At 40.6% G+C, this 22,315-nt stretch overlaps 1 protein-coding gene and 1 long non-coding RNA gene across 4 annotated transcripts; one reads left to right on the plus strand and one right to left on the minus strand.

Moving 5' to 3' along the window:
• The first annotated feature begins 2 nt into the window (after positions 1–2).
• On the plus strand, positions 3–17,378 carry LOC127384253 (uncharacterized). Of its 2 annotated transcripts, none has more exons than XR_007889391.1 (3): positions 3–88; positions 1,026–1,143; positions 14,038–17,378. It is a non-coding gene; the product is annotated as an uncharacterized LOC127384253 (long non-coding RNA). The 2 variants fall into 2 exon arrangements; XR_007889390.1 differs by having other exon boundaries at positions 9–533.
• MYOZ1 (myozenin 1) lies at positions 5,574–21,815 on the minus strand. Of its 2 annotated transcripts, XM_051618349.1 has the most exons (6): positions 21,627–21,815; positions 19,818–19,919; positions 17,979–18,160; positions 9,360–9,594; positions 6,957–7,116; positions 5,574–6,127 (listed from the first exon to the last, which is right to left on the minus strand). In XM_051618349.1, the coding sequence occupies exons 2-6, from the start codon at positions 19,891–19,893 to the stop codon at positions 5,899–5,901; spliced, it is 882 nt and encodes a 293-aa protein (XP_051474309.1). In that variant the 5' UTR covers positions 19,894–19,919; positions 21,627–21,815; the 3' UTR covers positions 5,574–5,898. The 2 variants fall into 2 exon arrangements, with proteins under 2 accessions (XP_051474309.1, XP_051474310.1); XM_051618350.1 differs by lacking the exon at positions 19,818–19,919.
• Between the last annotated feature and the right edge of the window lie 500 nt (positions 21,816–22,315).

Genomic DNA, 22,315 nt, shown 5'->3' on the forward strand with positions numbered 1-22,315 from the left:
CAGCCCGGCCCCACTGCCCCCGGGCCGGGGCGCTTCGGAAGGCAGGCCTAGCCTGGTATCCCGTCCCAGAATGGGCGAGAGGTCTCCGGTGTGTCTAACGGCCTCCCTGTTGGCGAGGCAGCCCGTAGAGCTGTGTCCAGACCCGGCACGAACCCCGGGCGTGGCTGGGAACAGTCTCGGGGGGAGGGTGTTCGCGGGCCGAGTCCCGGTGAACTCTTCCCGGTAGTTGTCGGGTCCGGAGCAGGTCGGGCCCGGCCTGGCCTTGCGGGACGCTGGCTGCTCCCAGGCCGAGCCCGGAGCAGCGTAACGCAGGCTCGGTGCCTTAAGCCACGACCAGAGTTTGCTGGACAGAGCTGCCTGTCTCTTTCTTACCAGAAAGTTATTAGGTGTGCTTGCAGAGCGTCTGTCATCTCTGAACAGTACGGGCTGTGATAGCTGTGGGATGTGACTGGAGCCAAAGGTGACAGTCTTAACACCTTAACGTCTAGCAGAAGTTAACTTGTAGTTCATGGGAGAACTGGATTTCCTCGCAGGTTAGAGCCATAACACTGTGTGTTCAACATCATTTGTCCCAAGTGCTTCAGGCATCAATTAGACCATCTCAAGATCTGGAAAAAAAATTGAATTAAGATCTTGTAAAAATTTGTAATTTTATTTCTGAATAATAGACAACATGTAAAATTAATATTAAGCTCACGTTCCCTGGAGTGTATCAGCTGTACATTGCAGTGTGTGATTATCCTGTTACCAGTGCTGAGTGCTGGCAGTAACAACTCTGGCTTAATAGTGTTTTTTGTGATACCAAAGAAACACATTTCAAGGCCACTGAAATAAATGGGTCCTTTCCTATGAATTCAGGATTATGCATGTAGAGAGAGTCTGGAGGTGACTGGGAGGATTGCTATTTCCATTATCAGTTGATGTCTTGTTGCTAGCATCCTGGATAAACACTGCAATTAATTACTCAAACTGAAATGTAAAGACATGAGGGCTAATAGACTTTCTTTCCTGCCCTTGTATTTCAGTGTTCCTGACATCTGAGGGATATGTCTTTCGTAGCAAGGAGGACTGCCACCAGCTCTCTTAAGTTGTGAAGGAAGTTCTATTTATCCAGTTGCTGAGCCTCAGATTTACATATAAGAAGTGAGTTGATGCATAATATGTATCTAAAATCTATATATGCCAGAATTACCAGCTTCTGATAATTCAGATACACCATCATACCAGATGCATAGAGTATGCCTGGAGGACTGGGACTACCTTTCATTTTGCCCAGAGCAAAGACTTAAAGCATGCTGTTTATATATACGGGTGTTAGCGATACTGTTTGTGCTGCTGCTGTTCATCTGACACTTCTAACATGACTAAAATAATATCCTCAAAAAGTTGTGCATTTGGAAGAATGCTTGTTTACTTGTGACTTCCTATCCCATTTCAATCTTTTGCTTTGGGAATCAAGCCAATACTGGGAGAGAAAGCGAATGAAGAAAGCCTCAAGCCTCTCTTAGGGACCAAAAATAATTAAGAAAATCATTTAGAGAGAGTAGATATAATGAAGCCCTGAATCCTTGTTAGCTTCAGGCCTATTAAAGTATGGCTGTTTTTATAATAGAATATGAAAGTAATTACTCATCTGAGCCAGGCACTGTGTGGTTGGACTAAAGTGCTCTGCAGTGTAATTGAATTTGTACAGCGTCTGTGAGCAGGGGAGGTTCTGTGCAACAAAGCCCATAGGTTGTCCTTAGGCTGCCCAGCAGAAAGTTTTTCATTTGTTTGTTCCTTCTTCCAGGGCCAGTTCGTTTTCCCTGTAGTGTATAATGCATAATGAGATTGTTGCTTCAGGCAGGAGCTTCTCCCAATAAGAAGGGGAAATCTGCAGAGTCCTTATCTCCCCTTTTGTGTAAAGGGATGTTCTAGAGCACAAGTAAAACACTGCTTAGTGGGTAGCCTATTTCACTGCTGTTTGTGCCCTCCTTGTATGTTTTTTTCTCCCCATCTACAAATGCAGGAACCTGGTGTAAAACAGTGATGCTGCCCTTGGCTTGTGAGCCCGAGAAGAGTCCTTTGTCATTCTTTCATTGTATGATTGTGCCTTCCCTGTCCGAATTTCCCAAAAATAAGTGTTCCCAGTAAGCCTTGTTAGTAGAGCAAAGTGGAATTAACTATTTTGGTTTGGCACTGGAAGAAAGACTTAAAACCATAAATTAATCTCGCCCTATTTATGCATTTATTTGTTTACTGTTGAATTTTGAAAGTTCATTATAACTCTGGCTAGGGCTATACCTATAACTTCTCCCTGTTTTTAAAGGGTAGTAGTCCTCTGCAAATTTATTTGTGTCAGTTCTCCCTGAAAGTATGTTTTCTTTACACGAAAAACAGAGTTTTAAAATTAAAACCCTTTGCACAAAACATTTTGTGTTTGTTTTTTTTTTATTGTTAATCAGAAGGTCAAAACAAACAAACAAAAGCCTGCAGGTTTTCTTCAGAAAAGTTGAAAAATGTGCATTACAAGTTTTGATATAAATAAAGGTTCTAACAAGTATAGTTTAAAATTAAAGGAAGAGTTTATATTGGATAATTTGTTTATTAATCTTTCTGGAGTTTACATTGTGTTTAAGAGCATTGCTTCAGAGTAGTTTGTGTATTTCTCTTTATTGCATATGTTAATTAACACAGTATTTATCTGAGCATGTACTTGCACTCATTAAAGCATCATGTGAGCTGAACTGCAAGCAGAAGATGATCCTCAGAGGGGAAGTGATGCTGTGTGTTAAATACATAGAGAGCTAAAGGTACAGCATAAAGGCACAGCTAAATTAATTACATTAGATGAAGATACTTTTAGTAGTAAATATATGATGCTGTTAATATAATTGTGTCTCAAATCCCACATACTCAGCAGCTCACAAAAGTTGTAAAGTTCCACAAAATGTGTGCAGTCTTGCTTCTGCGTTTGTCTGCAAATTCTGCTTGACTATCTGTTGGTCCTGGTCAGGCATATCTCCAAGACAGAGCAGGCAGCTTGTCTAAACTAGTTTGTAACCTGCAATTTGAGGATTTGGGCACAGATGAGATTGCATATAAATGTGTTAATGTGCTGTGAGCCAGCAGGCTGGCTTGCAAAGTTTTCTAGTACTCATTCAAGAGAAATTAGTGTGTGTGCTGCTGATGGGTAGCAGTGGGCCCCATAAGTTGCCAGAGAAGTACTAAGAGCAGCTTGTTGTGCCAAGGAGTAGTCCTTTGAAAGCTTGCCTTTATAAGAGGATGGGCTCATTAATTTGTTAGTTCTCTTATCTCTAACTATGATGATCCTGCTTAAAAGCAGATGACTGAGTTTCCCTTCTGTAGCTTCTAGTATGTGGGGGAAATCCACTGTAATTAAATCTTATAAAATCCTCTTATTCCCAAAACAAATCTCTGACACAGACAATTCTCCTGAGTCTACATCATAGCCCAAGGAAAACAAAGAGCAGGAGCAGTTACTTACTTCCTCTTAAATATTTTACCATTTTGGACAAACTTCTGCCCTGATTACAGTAGCTGCAAAACTCACTAAAATTAATTATTTTTGAGACAGAATTTAGATTACTGATTTTCCTCACTTTTACCATTACTTTGAATAATGACTAAACGGGCATGTATTTTAAGCTATATAAACAGCAAGACAATCGTTGTCTGAATTGTTCTACAAAATGTATTGTGATATTTCCCATTTTGTACTAGAAACAAAAGCACATGAGTCCTGCTTGACAGGATTTGAGACTGAAAGTGTACTAAAGTATGAATTATAACAATATTATTAATAATTTGCAGTGATAAAACTGCAGTGATACAATACTCATTCTGAACACATTGCAATATTTTATCCCCAGTTAGGGTTTGAGATAATGGAGCTCACAGTCAAAAACTGTGGTCCAACAGTACATCATAAATCAGAGAGCTTTGGGTGTATACCCAGTCCTTTGACCTAGTTGCTGGATGATGCTGCCTTGGTTGAACAGGGAACTTTGAAACTACACCACCAGAGAGCACTGTGCTCTTGCTGCACAGTGTTCCTGACCTTTCCCTGCATGTTTAATGGCCTATTTTACTTATTATTTTTTTCCCATGCTCCAGTAGAACTCAAATGATTGTTCTTGCTAGCATTCCCTAACATTGCCCTGTGTGCACCAGCAGCCCTTAGTTGCCCTGACCAGCCTTAGCTGGGACCTTTACCCCACTTATGGCCCAGAAACCCCGTTTTAAACTCAGTCCTGGGCCTTGGGCCCTTGTCTGAGTTGCATTTTAGGGGTGCTGGCCTGCACTCCTCTGGGTGGACCTGAGACCTGTGATGTAGCTAGCCTGTCTCCTAGATGGACTTTGGACCCACAGTGTAGATTGTGTCCAACCCCTGTGCCTAATTTATCCCCTCACTATGTATGGGATGATTGATGGACCCAGCACCCAGCTCTGCCTGACACACTCAGATGTCGTAGGCTTGCGTGCTGGTTGGTGAGGGCACTTGCCTGTGCTGGGCTTGCCTGGGGCAAAGTTAGGAAAGCACTCGTTCATTACTTCTGCAGCTTGTTATTTTTAGCACAGTTTTAAAGAGATCTCAGTGTAGCCCTGGCAGTAGCCTTTTAAAAGAGTATGATAAAGCCAACCTTCTAACTATTCAAACAGAATTAAAATAAAATATATGGTTGCAGGGATTTCTAGACAAGGATGAAAAACTCTTAAATGAAAGGTACTTCAGTGGAAGCTGTCCCAGTAAATAAGCTGTTTAGAGGATATGTTGATTCAAAGGCACCAGGACAGAAAATTCAAAACCAGTCTCCATGCAGGCTGAGGTGGGGTATGGTAGAGAAACAGCAGTCTTGTATGTTATGTGTCAGGTTGCAAATGTTCATGAAACAGAAGGTACTTCATATAGAAAAATCAAGTTCTTTATTGGTTTTCCTCAGTGCCTGCTTTTCTTCCTGTATGTGTGGCATTGATAAAACTGTTACAAGACATTAAATTGCCTTTGATGCTGAGTATTTACATAAGTAATGCACTGTGGTGAGTGGCAAATTATTTCTGTTGTAGTTAAAGCTTTTTATTCCTTGCTCTCTGACTATGGGCAAATCATCTCACTTGAGTGTGTCTCTGTTCCTTCCAGATCTACTGCCTTCTTGGTCTCTCTGTGTGAAAAAAAAAACCCACACTGAAGCTATCACCTATTTTATACTCTGGAGAACTGGGGAATCTTAGTTGTGAAATACTTCAATCTGTACATTACACTAACTTGCTGACTTGCTCTTTTATCTCTGATGGCTGTTAGAATTACCTGTATCATTTCCTCTTGAAGTCATCACTCTTCATCATCAGTTTTGCCATTTTTATCTTATCCACCTTGATGTATACCTGTCTTAGGATCATCCTAATCACTCCCCAATATTTCTTCTCATGCGAACAACCTAGTAGTGTGATTGAAACTTTTTAAATTACTAATCCCCAAATTGAACTAGATTATCTTTAAAGTCCCTTCCAAGCCAAACCATTCCATGGTTCGATGATTCAGCAGCATTTTTTAAGACAAAACACAAAGGCACTTTTTTTCCTGTTGGTGTTTTATTACTTTAATATGTAACAAAACAGATTTATGGCAGAGCAGACAGACAGTATTTAGCATTGCTAAACAGAAAAACACTTCCTAGTTTTGCCTTTTTATACCCTGGTGAATAAAACTCTCCTTCTGTTTCTGGTATGGATTAACACTACAGTGAAGATAAGTTTAGAACCTGCTAGGAACTTGTTTGGGCTAAGGGCAAAATAAAGGAAGAGCTGTCAGAACTAGAGTTGCACTTTTCAGCTCCTTACTATCAACTTGCAAATAGAAAAGGCTCAGAAAGAAAGGAAGGCCTTAGAGATGGGGATTTACAGCTCTTCTGTTTCACCACTCCTTGGCACATTGAGCTCAGTATGGTACTCAGAATCTCCTGAAGGCATCCAAGGTATTGGGGTTCTGTTGAAGGAGGGTCTGTTGCTGAAATTTTGATTAAAAATCATGAGAGATTCTGGAAGCAAAGGGCCAATATCAAACTGAGGCACTCTGAAGGTCATCCGTTTGGCTGCTTTCTCAAAACCCCCATAAGGCATGGCAGTCCTGGCATAGTGGAATACATGGAATTAGCAAACAGAGCACAGGTAAACAACTAGTTTAGAAAATAAATAATCAAAGTTATTGAGATTGTAATTTTTACCACTGTTGCAGTTGACTGGCAACAGATCCTTCCCAAGAACATAGACATGTCCATTGCCTATGTACTACAAAATATTTAAAAACAGAAGAAGCCCCTCTCTGCTCCTGTGTACTTCTTTCATCCCTTTTGCATCAATCTCCATCAAACCATACACCTGTTGGTACCCTGCACACGTAGGAGGCAGAGGCTGAGTTATTGCAGAAGTGACTGGGTTTGTGCTAGATCCTTATGTCCTGAGGCTATGGAAGTGGGTAGCAAAATGATATAGAGAGGTTAACAGAAAATTGTTGCTGCCCTAGAAATATTTGTAAAACTTCCAGTTCTTATCAGAAACAGCAGAAAGATCCTGGTTCTTATCTGAAGTATTGTGAAGTATATGGCTTCTGATCGTAAGTATTTTTCCGGAACTCTTGACCTTTAAATGCCTGCAGTAATAAACAGTGGCAAGCTAAATCTCCCTGGTCAAATGGGGTGAGGAGGAAAAGGAAATAGGATTAAAGTCCTTCTTTCCTGCTGTGTAGCTTTTCTGTCCATAAGGTAAATTAAAATTTCTAGCTCTTAGCGTCTCTTCTTTTTGTAGGCCTCCAAATGTTTCATCCACAGAAGACTGTGCTAAGCATCATGACATGCAACTTGAACATACTTACATTGCACAAGACAGGAAGGTTATGGCCAGGGTTATTGTGTTTTCTCATTTTAAATAAACTGAATTGAATATCCAAGAAAACTTACCGGTTAAAAGACTTGTAATGGGGGAAATCAGCTTTGGGGCTATATGACAATAAGTCAATAGTCAACTGACTTTTGTCCTCAGGGCTGATACCCATTGCTCGTTCCCAAGGGGAGATGTAAGTTTTAAATATAGTGATTTTTTTGCCTCCTGATTTTGCATCTGTAAACAGAGGAAGGTAAAACATCTAGTTAGATTACACTTTAAATACACTGCCTTTCCATATTCTGCTATTGAAGTTGAGACACCAGCTTTCTTTCCAGATTTTGTAACTCCTGGATCAAGTATGAGATTTAATAGTTAGATTTCTCGTAAAAAAACCTCTCATATGCCACTTCCATTGCTACCCACAAAAGCAGATGTACCACAGTCTAAGAGCCACTCATCCAGGAATTTGTGTTAGAGCATATAATGGAAAGCTAATTTTTCAGTGTTCTCTCTGGTTGCTCAAATTGAAACCTCTTATCTCAAGAACCAATATTCTTATCCCATCATCTCTCACTAACTCAGGGAAAGCTTTATATAAGGCAAAATGCTATCTAACTTCATAATTTACTTCTCCCTCTCTCCTCTGTCTGATCATAGCAAACATAAATGTAAATATCATCATCAGCATCATTATTGACAACAAACAAAGCCCTGACTATAAACTCCAAAACTAGGCTCAAATTTTGAAGTTGGCCTTCACTGACCAAAAACCTTTAACCATCATATTTCAGGGCCTTGGCAACTTACAACCATCTTTACTTATGTCTTCCTTAGTAGTCTGTTCTTGAATGTTCTGAAGTTAACATCTGCCTTGTCTCAGTATTTTTATAGGTTAGCATTTTCTTTGTGATTGCATGAACAGACATTCATTTTCTCACCCTCCTGAGCCAGGATGTTAGAGAGAAGTCTGGCTTAAACACCTCAGGATGGTTAAAAGCAGTTTGAAGATATGAAGTTAAAATCCTGCAAATTACAGAGCTGGACTTTACTGCTAATTCAGATACTTGATTGCCAGAAAGTTTTTAGTAATAACAATCTCCTACCAAGAGCATTGGTTGTGTATTGACATGTAGCACACTTTTAAGATTCTCAGCCTTCAGAAACCTTGAAACTCATGAGCAGTGACCTCCACTTAGCTTGCTTAGGGCAGATATGAATAATTGTTTAATGGAGTTAGACCTTCTGGTGCTTTCATGATGCCATAGTTTCTGTAGGAAACATAAATCCTTATGGAGTAATTGACAAAGAATAAAAACTTTTTACACGTCTCAAACTTTCTTCTTTATCACACTTTCTTTGTCTTGCTTATTTTCTACAAACCTTGCCAAGTCCTGGGCTTCTCTGGCTTCAGAGAATTGCAGACATGCACAAGAATCACAGTTGCATTAAAAAAAACCAAACAACTCCTTCCCTCTTTCTGTATGAAGGACTTAAGCTAAGTAGTTCAGAAGTAAATTGATTGCTCGTGTTGAAAAAGAAAAGCAGTTAGGTTCTATCTCTGCAGTGAAAGCTATGGGATGATGTTAATTCTCCTTCCTGCACACAAAAATAGTATAACCATGAAGAAAAATCTCTTACAAGAGTCTACATATATTCTTTTTTTCACAGAGATGTCCAGAAATCTAAAAGCTGATTTTTATTTAAAATTTGCATTCTTTCAGAATGTGAATGAAAAACCTTGGATTTTACAAGTCACTCATATGGTCACTTGTGACAGTGGTTCCAGGTTCCCAAGCAAATTTGCTGTTTGTTGTAAAATCCTATAGGGACTGTTAAAATAATGATTTAACCTGCTGATTTTCTTGCAAGGAATTTGGTTCTAGAGCTTTCTGGCCAAACTAAACAGAGCATAAATTAAGCAAGGATTATATTAAATAAAAAATACTTTTACTCATAAAGATATTGCTTCAGTGGTACAATGGTGATTACGACATAACTTTTAGAAATATTGCTGTTCCTTTCTGAAGATTATAAAAAAAATGCGGTTTGTCTAGGTGAAAACTTTGATTTGAGGTCAGGGGTGATGTACTTGAAACTTATGTATCAGGTTGGACTCCTGAGCTAAAGAGCTAACACTGCTGTCTCCAGTAGCAGTCAATTTGAAACCCTTGAAAGAGAGGGTTATGCCATAGTGGCATACTGCTGTATCAACCTTAGGAGAACAGTAATCAAGTTTCCCAGTGTTTTTTTGGTCCAGCCAAGGCAGGTATTTCTGCTCTTGCTTATGATTGAGCAACACAAGAAGCCTGCAAACAAAACTATTAAGCTAAAGGCAGTTCAGCTTTTCTAGACTTTGCAGTCAAACTTAGTTTGGAAGAATTCAGGTCTTAGTTAAATGAATTTGCTTGTCCTTAAGAGTAAGATTGGCATGAATTTTGATAGCTTTAGCTATTCCTTGTTCTTGCAGAGACACTTGCCTTTCTCAGTACCATCACGTCCTTCTCCACCGGTTCCAGCTGATTCCCCAACATACTGCCCTTCATTGTCCCCACGGCCACTTTTGCTTCCAGGCCCATGAGGAACAGCGGGATGCTGCTGCATACCGGAGCCATGCTGCCCAGCTGTCACTCCTCCTACCATCCGCCCGTGGGCATAGCCATGAGCATCTTCCCCGTAATGCCCTCCTGGTGGGATGAACTTCTGAAAGTGATCCTAGGGCAGGAGAAAAGAGATTAGGAATCCTTGTTACAGGACATGGTCCATTCACATTTGCACGGCTGGAACAGTTCAGAATGTGAACTCCCAAGTCCCCGTGATCTGACTAGTTTTCTGTCTCAGTTACAAAACCATTGACAGAACTTCTTGTGAGTTATTCTGTACGTTCAGTATAGAAGCAGTTGTACAACAGCAGCAAGGGCAATGGAAGCACGCCTTTCAATGGACACCTTCTAGTAATTTTATATGGACACGGTGACAAAAGAGGGATCTGTGTATTGTCCCCAGTAGTGATCAGTATGAAATGCAGGAGAAAGGGAAAGGAAATACGGCTTTTGCCAAAGCAGGTGAAGGTGCAGATAGATATATTGGGTAACCTGTGGGAAAGCAAGCTGGACAAGAAATAGGAAGTGTTCTCATGTCAAGGTTAAGATAGCCCAGGAAAGTCAGTTTGATTACGGTGTGGGACCTACGTGTTACAGGGCACCAGAACAACAGGGTACCCGTGACAACATAAAAGCCTGGAAGGTGACTGCCCATATGTCTGTTTTCCATATATATGAAGGTCTGCATAGGGAGGAGTATTACACACTGAGAAAGACTGAAGAGGTAACAGCCTGGGAAAACATGAGAGACTTATTGGAGACCACACAAGGAAAATGACAAAAAGGAAGAGTTTTGTTTGTAGCAATATGTAGATAAATAAACAAAATCTAACCAGCAACAAGAAAGAAAGAAAGCTGTACTCATCAGTAAAATCAAGTTGATCTTGTTTTCCAGGCCACCTACTCTTCACAGTCCAAGCTAGAAGGCAGAATCCCTGCGGTTTGTATTGAAAGAGCAAACAGTCTGTGTAGGATTAATAGTCCCTGTGGTGCCAGCACCAGGTCCTTGTCTTTGCACACCACAATTTTAATAAATGCTCGTGTGGAATAGAAACTAATATAATAAGTTCAGAAAAATATTTTATGTATTCATTAGTCGTGAGATCAAAGCTTGACTTCTATCAGATATAAATCGTATCTCTTGTGTGTTACAGCCCACACAGCTGTATAATACAAGTAACCTGGGTTATGTATCACATATGGTCTTTCCTGTTGGACTAGAGGATTGGCTGTAGATGTGCAAAGATGTAATAAATATTGCTGAAGCGGAATGATTGAATCTGTGGTTCCTCATGCTGCAATTCTGCTTGGATAAATACATCTCAGGTAGTCAGTGGCTCTCAAAGGGTTAAGGCTTTCTCAGTGCTCTTACACCTAGTGCAGTTTAGCAAAAATAAGCTTTCCAGGCTGTAAACAGGCTTCCAAGGCCAGCTGTTCTATCAGCTAAAAATAGATGAGAAGTGAAAACCCCACAAGGCTCAAGGCGGAATTATCTAACCCTCTGCTCCCTGTGTCTCCAGCAACAGTGTCCAGGGTTTCACAGCAGATCACCAGGCTGCAACCCAGGCAGGCAGCCAGCTGCAGGCTGAAGTGGCAGAGCTGGTGCCCCCAGGGCCTTTAGGGACTGTCTGACCTTCTCCTGGCTGTAGGGAATTCCCTTTTTAGGAACAGCAAAGATAATGTTCCCTGAATGTCTGGAAGCAGTGAGAGGAGAGAGCATTGTGAGCATTAAGCTGTACACAGGAGCTAGCAGGGCAATCTGTTCAATTATGTGTGGGAGCTATATAGCTGTAAAAAAGCAAACTGAAAACAGGGTATTTTGAGGGCTAGGGGTCAGAATGAGGTTATTCTCAAAACATTTATATACATGCAAGGTTAATGCTTCTACTGATTTGCTCAGAAATTTCAAAACAGGAGTTGCATCTGTTTTCCTTCAAGTTTCACCCAAGTTTTGTGCCTTCCTGAGAATTAAATGCTTATTTCTGTTTTCCTCTGGTTATTTACATGCACTTTTTTTTTTTTGGGGGGGAAAGGTCATAAAACATCAGTGTAACATGAGCTACAGTAAAAAGGGCTGGTTTGATTTTGTGCACAGCAATATTCGATGTGACTGGGAAGGGGCATCATCACCATCTGGCCTTATTTTAAATTGCAGTATTATCACTGAGCAGGAGTGAAGTTTCTCTGAAACACAAGGTCTGTCTTGGGAAAGCCACACCTAAATCTTACTTAGCTGCAAATGAAATTAGTTCTTTATTTTTTATGGACCCACTGGGAAAACATCCTTTGTTCAGCAGACATCTCCATTCAGATAGGTAAGACCCATTTTCCATGCATTACCTCAGTCTACTCATCTGTCAGAAGAAACTATGATTTTCTTTAATTTTGACCATCACAATAGATTGCATTAGCTCAAATTAACCGAATAATCTTTTTCTATAACAGAAGGCAAAGGCAAATTAATATTTTGAAATCTTGAACCTCAGTGGATTCAAACGAACTCATTTCAAGGGAGTGAAGCTCAGGAAAAGCAGCCTCAATCAGGAGTTTCAGTGTAGTCAAAGCTGGGTAGGTGCAGCTTTCTCTCTGGTAGTTAGAACATGCCTCTGGCCAGTGTGTTCAGAGTGAAACACAGCCTACACTTGAGAAGAATGTATATCTTAGGCGGTTGCTAACAGGATGTAGAGCTTTTATGTGTATGCATATTCACAGGACAAAACTGACCCCTTGGATAGGGTTGATTGACCTTGTTTGTGGAAGTCCCAGGAGAGAAGCCCAGGAGGGAGTGTCAATTGAGAAGGCTAATAACCTTCTCCTGTTGGCTCTGGGGGCAGATCACACAGTCCCTCCACAGCAGGATCTGCCCTGTCCGTGCACTGTTGGAGGTAGTCCCTGAGTGTCCTTAAATCCACTCTAACGAGAACTATTGTGGCAAGTTCATGTGATGTGTAGTCCCATGGGTTGGGTAAACAAATTGGAATCATGTCTTTGAAGTCCTTAGTGCTAGCAAGAGCCTGATCCTGCAGGGTGAGTGCCTAGATGGATGAATTCTGTATTCTCTGGAACTACTGCATGTGTCTCAAAAAAAAAAGATAATGAAAGATGATCCAACTAATAGAGCTGAGATCTCTAGGTATCTTAAGGCCTTGACGTCACTGCAGGCAGTCCCTGGGAGAAGACACTGTGTGCTCCCTGTCAGCTCCTTTCTGTGCTCTACAGAGAATGATGATTGAGGCCACCAAATGTGTTTCTATTTCCACCTCACTGGTAAAGAGCTTCCCAAAGGTTTGATGCCTTAGTGGTTACTAACACTTCTGAAGTTACTGTGACTGCGTCCTCTCAGTGGCAGCCACTCAAATGCTCCTTAATGCTGGGATGGGAGATTTAAAATTCAGACACTTGAAGAGTCTCATACACTGTCTGCTGTTTTTATCAAAGTGTGTGCCTTGGTCCTTAATTTGGAGTTGCATCACCTTAAACCTATGATTCACTTAAGAAAAAAAAAGGATGAAAGTAAAAACTAACCTCAGCTGTTGAAGTATCTTAAGCTAATCTTTTTAAAACATGCTCCACCAAGATGCACAGTTCAGCGGGCTGAGTTCCTGCTTTGTATTTCCAGGTCTACTTCTGACTTGCTGTTTAATCTTAGGCAAATTATTTTTTGCCTCTATATCTGAACTTACTCATTTAAATAACGATAATTTTTATCTAATACTACCAAAAATATTTATATATTATGTGTCTATTATATCATCCTTGCTGCATTTTCTTTGTGAATGAAAGAAACTCACTTTCAGAATTTCTGTCTGAGGTTTTCTTCCAGTGCTCCGACAAACCACTGTGGTAAATAAAAGGCTCTTTTCTCTGTAATTCTGATGTTTCCAAACTAGTCACTTCTTGAGTAGGAAGGCATCAGACTTCATGTTCACTCCTGTACAGCTTTGCGTATAGTTGGGACCTCTAGGTCTTCTGCACCAACTCCAGCACAGCAAGCTCATTTTGTTAGAAAAGTTGCGTCTCAGCTGATTCACTCTGCTTAGGTCACAACCTGAAAGACTCTCTCATATCTTAGCGTTTGGTTATCCTGTAACATTTGTTCACAAGGTTTAATATTGCCTGCAGAACAAGCTTCCTAGGAAGAATGCTTTTCCTAACATTTTCCATTTAAACCTACGGCCAGTGATCTTGATTGGTATTCTTCTAAATACATGAAGGGGCAAACAGAGCCATCAGTGCATGCTTGTGCATTAAACCAAGTAATTGCATGATAACATCTTTGTTCCTCTGTTCTTACGCTTTCCTTCACACACTGTATCATGTGTGGCTATTTAACATGTGAGATCTCTGAGGCAGGTTGGTTGTGAACTTCTGCCTGCTGTGAAGCACCACTTTTGGCATTGTAACATAACCACTTCCCTTTTCTTTCTGCCACCTCTGCTTACTCCTCTGAGTTCATGTTCAGCAGCAAAAGGAATACAGGGTAACTCCTGCCATTATCCAGAGGAACAGTAAACCAGTTCTTTAACCCCTTTTTTGCTTACGTTTTGTTTCACAGTTGGTGTCTTAGCTTATCTGAAGAGACCTCTTAACCTGAAGTCCAGCAGAAATTACTTGCCAACACATTCACCTTGTTTTCATACAAGCATTGCCAAGATGTGGGAAATACATTTATTTTAACTTACGGGTGAGTCTGAGAAAGTATCTAGGTGGGTTTTTTGTTTGTGGGTCTATGGTTTTCTGATGTGCTGTTGCTGCTAACTGTCCTCTAAGACAGTAGTTATTCCACCTTCCTAATGGTTTTCATTTAAGATCTGGTAGATAAAGCAAAAAGAGGAAAAGAAAAAAAGAGGCAATTACAGTCTTTTTATAAACTGTCTCCTGCATGTAACTCAAATCAGGTCACAGGTTTTGACTAGCAAAGAAGACTTTTTAAGGATCTTCACTGAAAGAAAAATAGCATAACAGCAACACCCAAAAAGCAGAACTACGGTTTTGTTTCCTATTTCCACTTGATGCTAGCAGAATGGTCTTACACAGAGGTTCCCAAAGTGGAGGTGGGACCTTGAGAAGATTTAGGGCAATAATGAGTAGGGCTGTAAGGCTAAGAAACATCATTTCACATGATCTTGATGTGTTTGAGGCCAAACAAATTTAGCATTATGAAGTAGAGAAAAGGTCTGTGAACTGCTGATCTACTTACTTGCTGAACAGTAAAATGCGATTTAGGAGACCCAGAGACAAGACTGAGACCCTCTCTATGATTTTTGGCTTATTTGTTCATTTGCTCCATGGCTGAATTTCACCATTAAAAAATAAATGTAGTAATTTACTTCATGCTATAACTGGTCGGATGTTACAGTAATAGAGCACAAAGCAAGTCAGGATTTTGTTAGGGTCTTCAGTCAGCAGTAAATTGTATCTTGCAGCTGCATGCTAAGATTGATAATATTCTCTGAGACACGGAGAACATGACAGTTCCTGTGACAGGATGCTAAGGAGAAGAAATCCTTCATCTGCCTTACTAGACAGGGCTCAGCAGACCCCAGCTTCTTCAGCACAGCATCAAACAAGGAGGATTGGCAGGATATCAGTGTCCTAAAAGTGTCAGATTCAAGCCTCCCTAAAAATATTCTCTTGTACTGTATATTTGCGAGAGGTGAGGGTTGCAGTATTGAAAAAAGCTATACAGTAAATAAGTAGTAAATTTCATTTTCCTCATGTTGGGAATAGTCAGTCCTTTTGACTGTGAGTTTAGCTACCATTTGCCTTTAAAGGATGGGTGGAGCTACAGCAGTGATAGAATGGCAGGTTCTTACTTTTGCACGGAGCTGTCTGACATTCACACACAGACAATATATGTATTTTCTCCACAAATAGTAAGGAGAGTGATCTGATTGTCCAGTGTGGTTCTTTGGCTGGAGGAGAAGTAGGAGGAGAGAAACAGGGGGTGGATCAATGACATATGACTGCTGTGATCTTCTTCCTTGTGTGGAAGGTTTATGGCTACAGCAGATGCTATTCTGGGACCTCTGATATGGTTTTGATTTAGTTTTAATAACCTTTCACTTTGTGTGTTTTTCTATTACACTATCTTGCTACTAGACTTTTTCTGGGGGAAATAAGCAATCTGTACTCCCCCAAGCTTTCTTGCCCTCCTTTGCTAAGTATGTCCTAAGAATATTCTGAGACAGTTAAGAAATCTATGACATAAAAGTAGGAAACACGTGAGACCAGCTTTAAACCACTGTCCCACAATGACTTCTTTGGGATGGGGAGCAAAGGACATAAAAACTATCTGGGAGGAGGAAGTAACTGGAAGTAACAGTAAGCATTTTTTACTCTGCCATTATTTTCCTCCCGGAGTTCCTTTCCCATGTTTCTGCATGGTTTTTAAGCAGAGCCAGGAGCAAGAAAGGACAGGAACAGAAACTAATCAAATTGCAATCAAAAGAGCTTTTTTATTAAAGTTATTTGGTACTAAGGTCAGGTACTGTCTGGACGATTTGGAAAGTAACAGCAAGGCCACAGATCTGTTGCCCTTACCTGCCCAAGCTCCCTGAAAGGATGTCTCAGTTGCTATGATTGCTCAGCTTTTCTTCTCACTGCTCTGACTGCCAGCAAAGATGCTAACTCAAGCTGGCTGTGGCAATGAGAATAGCTATCCATGGAGACGGTGGGTGCAGCCTGGCAAAGTCCTTGCACAGAGCGCATAGGGCAGCCAGCAAATGGTAACAATTGTATTTGTGATCCTGCAAAGCTGAACCGGAGCAAGGGCTGTAGGGCAGACTGAAGTCTTCCTGCACTGACCAATGGAGATTTATCTGTACCATAAATGTGGAGAAAAGGTAGCCCTGAAGGTGAATCATGGAGCATTTTAAAGCAGAGTACCAGCTGCTGTTTGGAGGCCATGCCATTAATTTCATATAGCAAAGCCATAAAAAAAATCTTAAGCTTATTAGGGTCTTGTCTAACTCCCAAATAGATTTCTCCACAGGACAGTATCTTACAGTCTTGCTTAAAGAGCTTAGGAGCAGGGGTGTTCTTACAGAATAGAGGGAGAAATTCTCTACAGGAAGGGTAAGGAGTGAAAGTCAGGAACAGATGAATAAACAAGGTAGAAATAACAGCTAACAAAAAAGCTATTGTCATCAGCCTTTGTAATGTCAGTCTTGGAAGGACTCTGTCCCCTCTGCATGTCCAGTTTTGAGTCATTTTATCACATCTAATTCACTTTGTATTTCTCTGTTTGGACCCCTCTGCAATTACTGCATATTTATAAAAACAGCTTGCATTTCTCTAGGATTTTCATCTAAAGAGTCCAAACACACCATTCATTCTCACATCCTTTATAAGAGATAGCTCACTGAAGAGATGAACCACCTAAAGCACAAAGAGATGAAGAAAATCCTGAAGTCTAACAACAGCAGATATATTTGCTATATCTCTGGTCTGTCGTCCCTGCTCTATAATCTGACCTACTGTTGTAATGTTAATGACTTTTTTTTCAGGTATCCTGCTTCCCAAATTGTTATTTTTGGAAGTGAACTACAAATATTTACTTATTGCTGCTTTTGAAAACCTCAGAGGGCTAAGAAATAGTGTGGTTTTGTGTGGCAGAACATCTTCTTCAGGTTCATCTTTATTTTGCTTGAGTTTTCTTGGACTGGAAAATAGATGCCATAAAGGGATCAAATACATTTTTAAGAACATCAGAAGACAAGCTGCTACATCAAAATGCTTATGGACCTGAAATATTTTGTATTTGTTTTACTGAACAGATTAAAATCATGTGAAAGGAAAGTCTAATCTGTAAAAGTTTAAGTATCTTCAGAAGACTTTACACCAGCAATTAACTGTAGAGAGAAGATCAAATAACAGTAGTAACTCATAGGAAAAAAAAAAAAAAAAAAGTCTGAATTTATACAACATATCTGATAGGAAAATATTTTAGAAGAAAAGAAACAGCTTTCAGAAAAAAAAATAAATTAAGATACTGGTTTACTGGTTAGAGATTTATGTCTGAATTTTAATTTATGAAACTTCTTGCAGAAATGACCAAAGGACTCTGCCCAGCAGGAAATACATACATGTATGCTAGGCTAAAAATAGAACCCTACCTACTGAAGCTGAAGTCAGATCTGGATGCATCATTTCTGTCTTGCAAAGAAGTGGAATGGGTACAAAACCAACTAGTCCTGCCCTTCACAGCTCTGGACACCTGCCAAAGATGCAGACTTCCTTTGTCACTCATTACTGAATTTTTTCATACTTCCGCATACGTGATACCAAGTATTTGCCAAAGGAAACTAATGCTGCTGCCAAAAGGGAATAAAACTTTTGTGTTTATATAATTTGGGGTTCTTTCTGCACTTCTTTGCTAGTAGATCCCCCATGCCCCCACCCCATGCACATACAGACAGAGGAGAATTGGGCACATGCCATTCCTGTTTCCCCTGGGTATATGGAGCTGCTTTTTAGTTTTAATCTTTGACCTACCATAGAATTGTTGGTGAAGGCATCAGGGTTATTCTCATAAATGAACTTCTCTACCCTCAGCTGACGTAATTTGAACATCTTGGATCCTTTGTTATTGAGGAGAGACAGTTCTTCTAGCATCACATCTCTGGGGATGCTGATCTTCTTCCCCAGGTTCAGCTTGGACACCTCTTGTGGCATGACTACAAAACATGTAAAATGGGATGCTTTAGGAAGTGATCTGGTCCAAGTCTCTTGACCATTGCTTCCCAGGGTCAGTAGGCAGCTTCAGGGCAGCCAAATTCTCTTCTAAATGTAGTTTTTAGGAAGCAATTATGCACCAAATTTTTGTATTGATGAAACTTAGGATATAGATGGGCACAATCTACTCTGGATTGCAGTCAGTGCAAATCTGCACAGAGAAGTGTTTCATAAGCATGAAGCTAGATGCATGTGTCCTACATCTGAAGCATCTCAGTCAGAGCAGTAGGATTCCTTAGCCTCAAAAGGCCTTTTCTGCTCACTGCCCTACACTCCCCTCCCCTTCTTTGGAATTAGATGAGTGGCAGTCAGCTTTTCAGATTGGGCTGACATACAATAAATAAATATAATGGTGTGCTTTGGTTTAAACTTTATCTTGAAACCATGGCAAGATTCAATGATATTATATCTTTTTATTTATCTTAAGGAGAATTTTTAAAGGGAAAAGTAGTTGAAGTTCTCTACGAGTCTTAATACACTGATTACTTGATAAGTCATTTTCAATTTGATTTGGTGCAACCAACTCTCCATCAAAGCAATGGATTCAGACATTTTCAGTGTAAAAATCTTGCAGAAATGAAGTTAAAGCTTTTCATTCAGAAACAAGCAACTTTTCCTAAGCTTTCTTTTTTCTTTATTAAACAAGATTAAGATCACCTACTCCACCTCTGCATCTCATTTACAACGGAGAGTGAATCTCCATCCTTAAACTGGTATAAGTTTATAACTGGTGTAAGTTCATTCATTTTCTTAGCCATTCTCTTAAAAAATGTTATTTTTTTAGCAAGCCAGTTTATATAGCACTATTTCATAGCACAAGAGGAAATGCCATCTAACTGCAAATGGGATTTTTACTTACTTGAATAAAGGATTGGGGACAAAAAGAAAAATATATACCTATACCCTAGAAAAGAAGTTTCTACAGCCCTTTTGGAGGACTGAAGGAAGGGACAGCACTGAATTATTACTTTTCAAAAACTCCAAAAACCTTCCCCATGCTGTCAAAAACAAAAGAGAAAAAGTGAGGATATCACAGTTAATTAAAAGTCACCCTACCCGGAACACAGATAGTCTGTAGAATTAAAAGTGTCCCAAGTTATATTCTTTCTGCTGTATTATTCCCGCTAAGAGACTTTGACTTTTTCAAATAATGAGTGCTGGAATAAAATTAATTCTTTCACGTACAGGAAAAATTATAATTGTTAAACTACAGACAAATATTAGACACAAAGGTTATAAGAGAGAGAATAACATAGATTATCACTAGGCACAGCAATATTGATACCCTTAAAATACCATGTTCTCTTTCCATTCACATTGGTGTGCATCCAAATTAATGCTGCAGGAGAACATGGGTTTACAAAGTGTAATCTAGGTCAACCTTTGACCTGAGTGTGTGTGCAATGCTTTTGAACAGTAAATTAGAAACTGTGATGTGGTTGAAGGCTGAGCTTTAGTAATATTTGTGGCTCTGCCTCCTGCTGTGTCCCCTGCAGGTCTTGCTTTGGGAGTTCAGTCAGACAGGGTGTGAAATTTTAAAGGCTGAAATTCAGGTTGAAATCCAAACAATTCTCATGTGTGTAGTTTTACATATCTTACCTTCTTGTGTCAGCTTCCCAATGAGTTTAGTGGACTTTTTCCTTTTAACAGGAGCAGGAGTCCCTGCAAGGGGCATTCCCACAAAGAGTTCTCTGCTTTGCTCTAAACATAAGGAAATAGAGAATGAAATATTGGAAAGGTATTTCTTGCCTCTCTTTTAGCTGCTATCTACAGTTTTCTGTCCATTCCACATGAAGGAGCTAGTGAATGGTATCTTTCCATACAGGGTATCATCAGCAGGCCATTGTGGTGTTCTCTGGATACGGAGCATTATGACACAAAGTACAGCAGCGGATCACAGCAGAAGCATTACCAAGGTTGTACTCTGCTATCCCCTTGTGCTGCAGCAACAGAATTTCAGTTTGAAAGTTTGCTCTGTCATACCATATTACAAGATCATGTAGTTATCAATAGATGATAATAAATATTTTTGTCTCAAAATTTTGAGGAGGGAGGGGAGGAGGGAGATTTCTTCTGGTACAGGGTTTTCTATCTCTGTCCCAGGACAGGATGAGAGAGCTGGACTGCAAAGTCAGAGAAAATTAGGAGAAATCTCAGCAATTCTGCTTCAGGCAAATTCTCAGAGTCCTTCTTGGGGGTTATCATGCATAATGTAACTAGAGAAAATGTCTTGGCTCCACTTCAATGCTATCCGTGCCCAAACAACAGCATATAAGGGGACAGATCTTCACCTAATACAGTACAATGCAAATAAAAATTAACAAAGATCCATTGGCTTAAGCAATATCAATAAGTAAGCATCTCTGTCCTTGTGCTTCTTTGCACTTAAGTTTCTTAAAATTTCAGAACTGAAGACATTGAACTATTAATTAAATTTTAAAACTAGTAAGCAAACAGCTGGCTCCAGGAGTTTGAACACTGCCCTTGTGATAAAGACATTATCTCCTATGTATTTTGCAGTTTCATTGCATCGTTGCTCCTTTTGCAACATGACTTTCATGTGATGAGGTGATGATGACTGTTAAAAGAAGCCCAGCCACAGCAAACCAGCTCAAATCACTTTGGCAGATACTCTCTTGGATTAGTTTTTCTTTCAGATTTCTAAGCTTTTCTTTTTACTGAGGTGCTGCCTATGTAGTTCACATCATAAAAGAGCCCACCCTGGTATATTCCCAAAGCAAGCATCAGCAGGTGCAGTCATAAAGTGTGTGCTGCACATTCTGCTTGAGCAGATGGACATCTGTTTGGCTATGTAAAAGAAGCAGGCCCTGCTTGACAGAAAAGGGGCAATGGTGCCAGGAGGCAGGGGGAGTGCGAGGTTATGGCCCATGTGATGGGTTGTAAGACTGGCAAAACAGGGGGAAATCATCAGTATGCCCCAAGCATGGACTCCCTGGAGCAAGGCAGAAAGGGCTGGCCCTTGTGGAGAACTATGCTCTTCAAGCACACCCATTCCCAAGAAGCAGCAAAGGCAAGTCCCATTCTGCTGTCCTGTATTAATCCAGCAGGACTGGGGAGTGGAAAACCTGCTGCATGCAATTGGGCTGGCTTAAAGAAAAGGGCAGCAGTCTTTCATGATAGCAGAGCTACGCTGGGCTACTGCTCTTTCAGCCACCCCACCATGGGGTGGCTGCTGGAGCCTCAGTCTCCTTGTCCCCACTATCCTGTACCTAAAACCAGGGCCATTACTATCTTTTTCTCCCCTAAGCTCTATTCCTTGGTTTAACTCCTCTGCCTTTATCTGCCTCAGTTTTTGCAGCGGTCATTTCCTTGGTTTTGCTGCAAACGAAACCAACCTTACCCTCTCCAGCACCTGCTCTAAAGTATTTTGCTGCCCAGTCAACTCACCTCAGGCTTGCAGTGCCAGACTCAGTCCAGCTCACGTGCCTGCCCCAGAGCTCAGCAGTGGGCTGCTTCCCCCCAGCTCGTCTCTGGGTGCTGCTGCTGAGGGTTGTCCAGCATGCCCCACTCACCCAGGCTGCCTGGGTGCAGGGGAAGCTCTGCCCAGCACAAAGTGCTGATGCAAAGTGCTGTGAATTTGACTCCTTAAGGCTGCTTGCACAGGCATCCTGTGGTTATTAATAACCAGTGGCCCAGAGGGCAGGGTCTCAGATAGCACCACTGCCAGTCTGGAGGAGAGGAGAAAGGAAAAGGTTGCTCCTCAGGCCTCCTGTAGTCGCCGTCTCAGTTCCCAGGAAGATCAAGCACTCCACAAGTGCCTCACTTCTTCCTTCTCTCTGTTCAAATCAACATGACCTTCCCCTTCCTCCTCCTATTACATTTTAATGCAATTCATAAAACCTTCTCAATATCCTGCTTGTCAGTAATACCTCAAAAGGTCTCTTGGGTCTTTCTCTTTTACACTCTCCTTCTGCCCCCTCCTCACTCCATCATTCAACCCAGTGTTCCTTAGGCTCTCATACATAATTCCTAAAATGCAAGGCACTCAAATGATGTATCAGAAAACACAGAAGAAAAATAATTGCACACATGAAGCAAGAAGTCTAGGAAGCTATTTACAGAGTTCTAGAAAGTAG

Source organism: Apus apus, chromosome 4 (genome assembly GCF_020740795.1).
Source record: "Apus apus isolate bApuApu2 chromosome 4, bApuApu2.pri.cur, whole genome shotgun sequence".
Lineage (NCBI taxonomy): Eukaryota > Metazoa > Chordata > Aves > Apodiformes > Apodidae > Apus > Apus apus.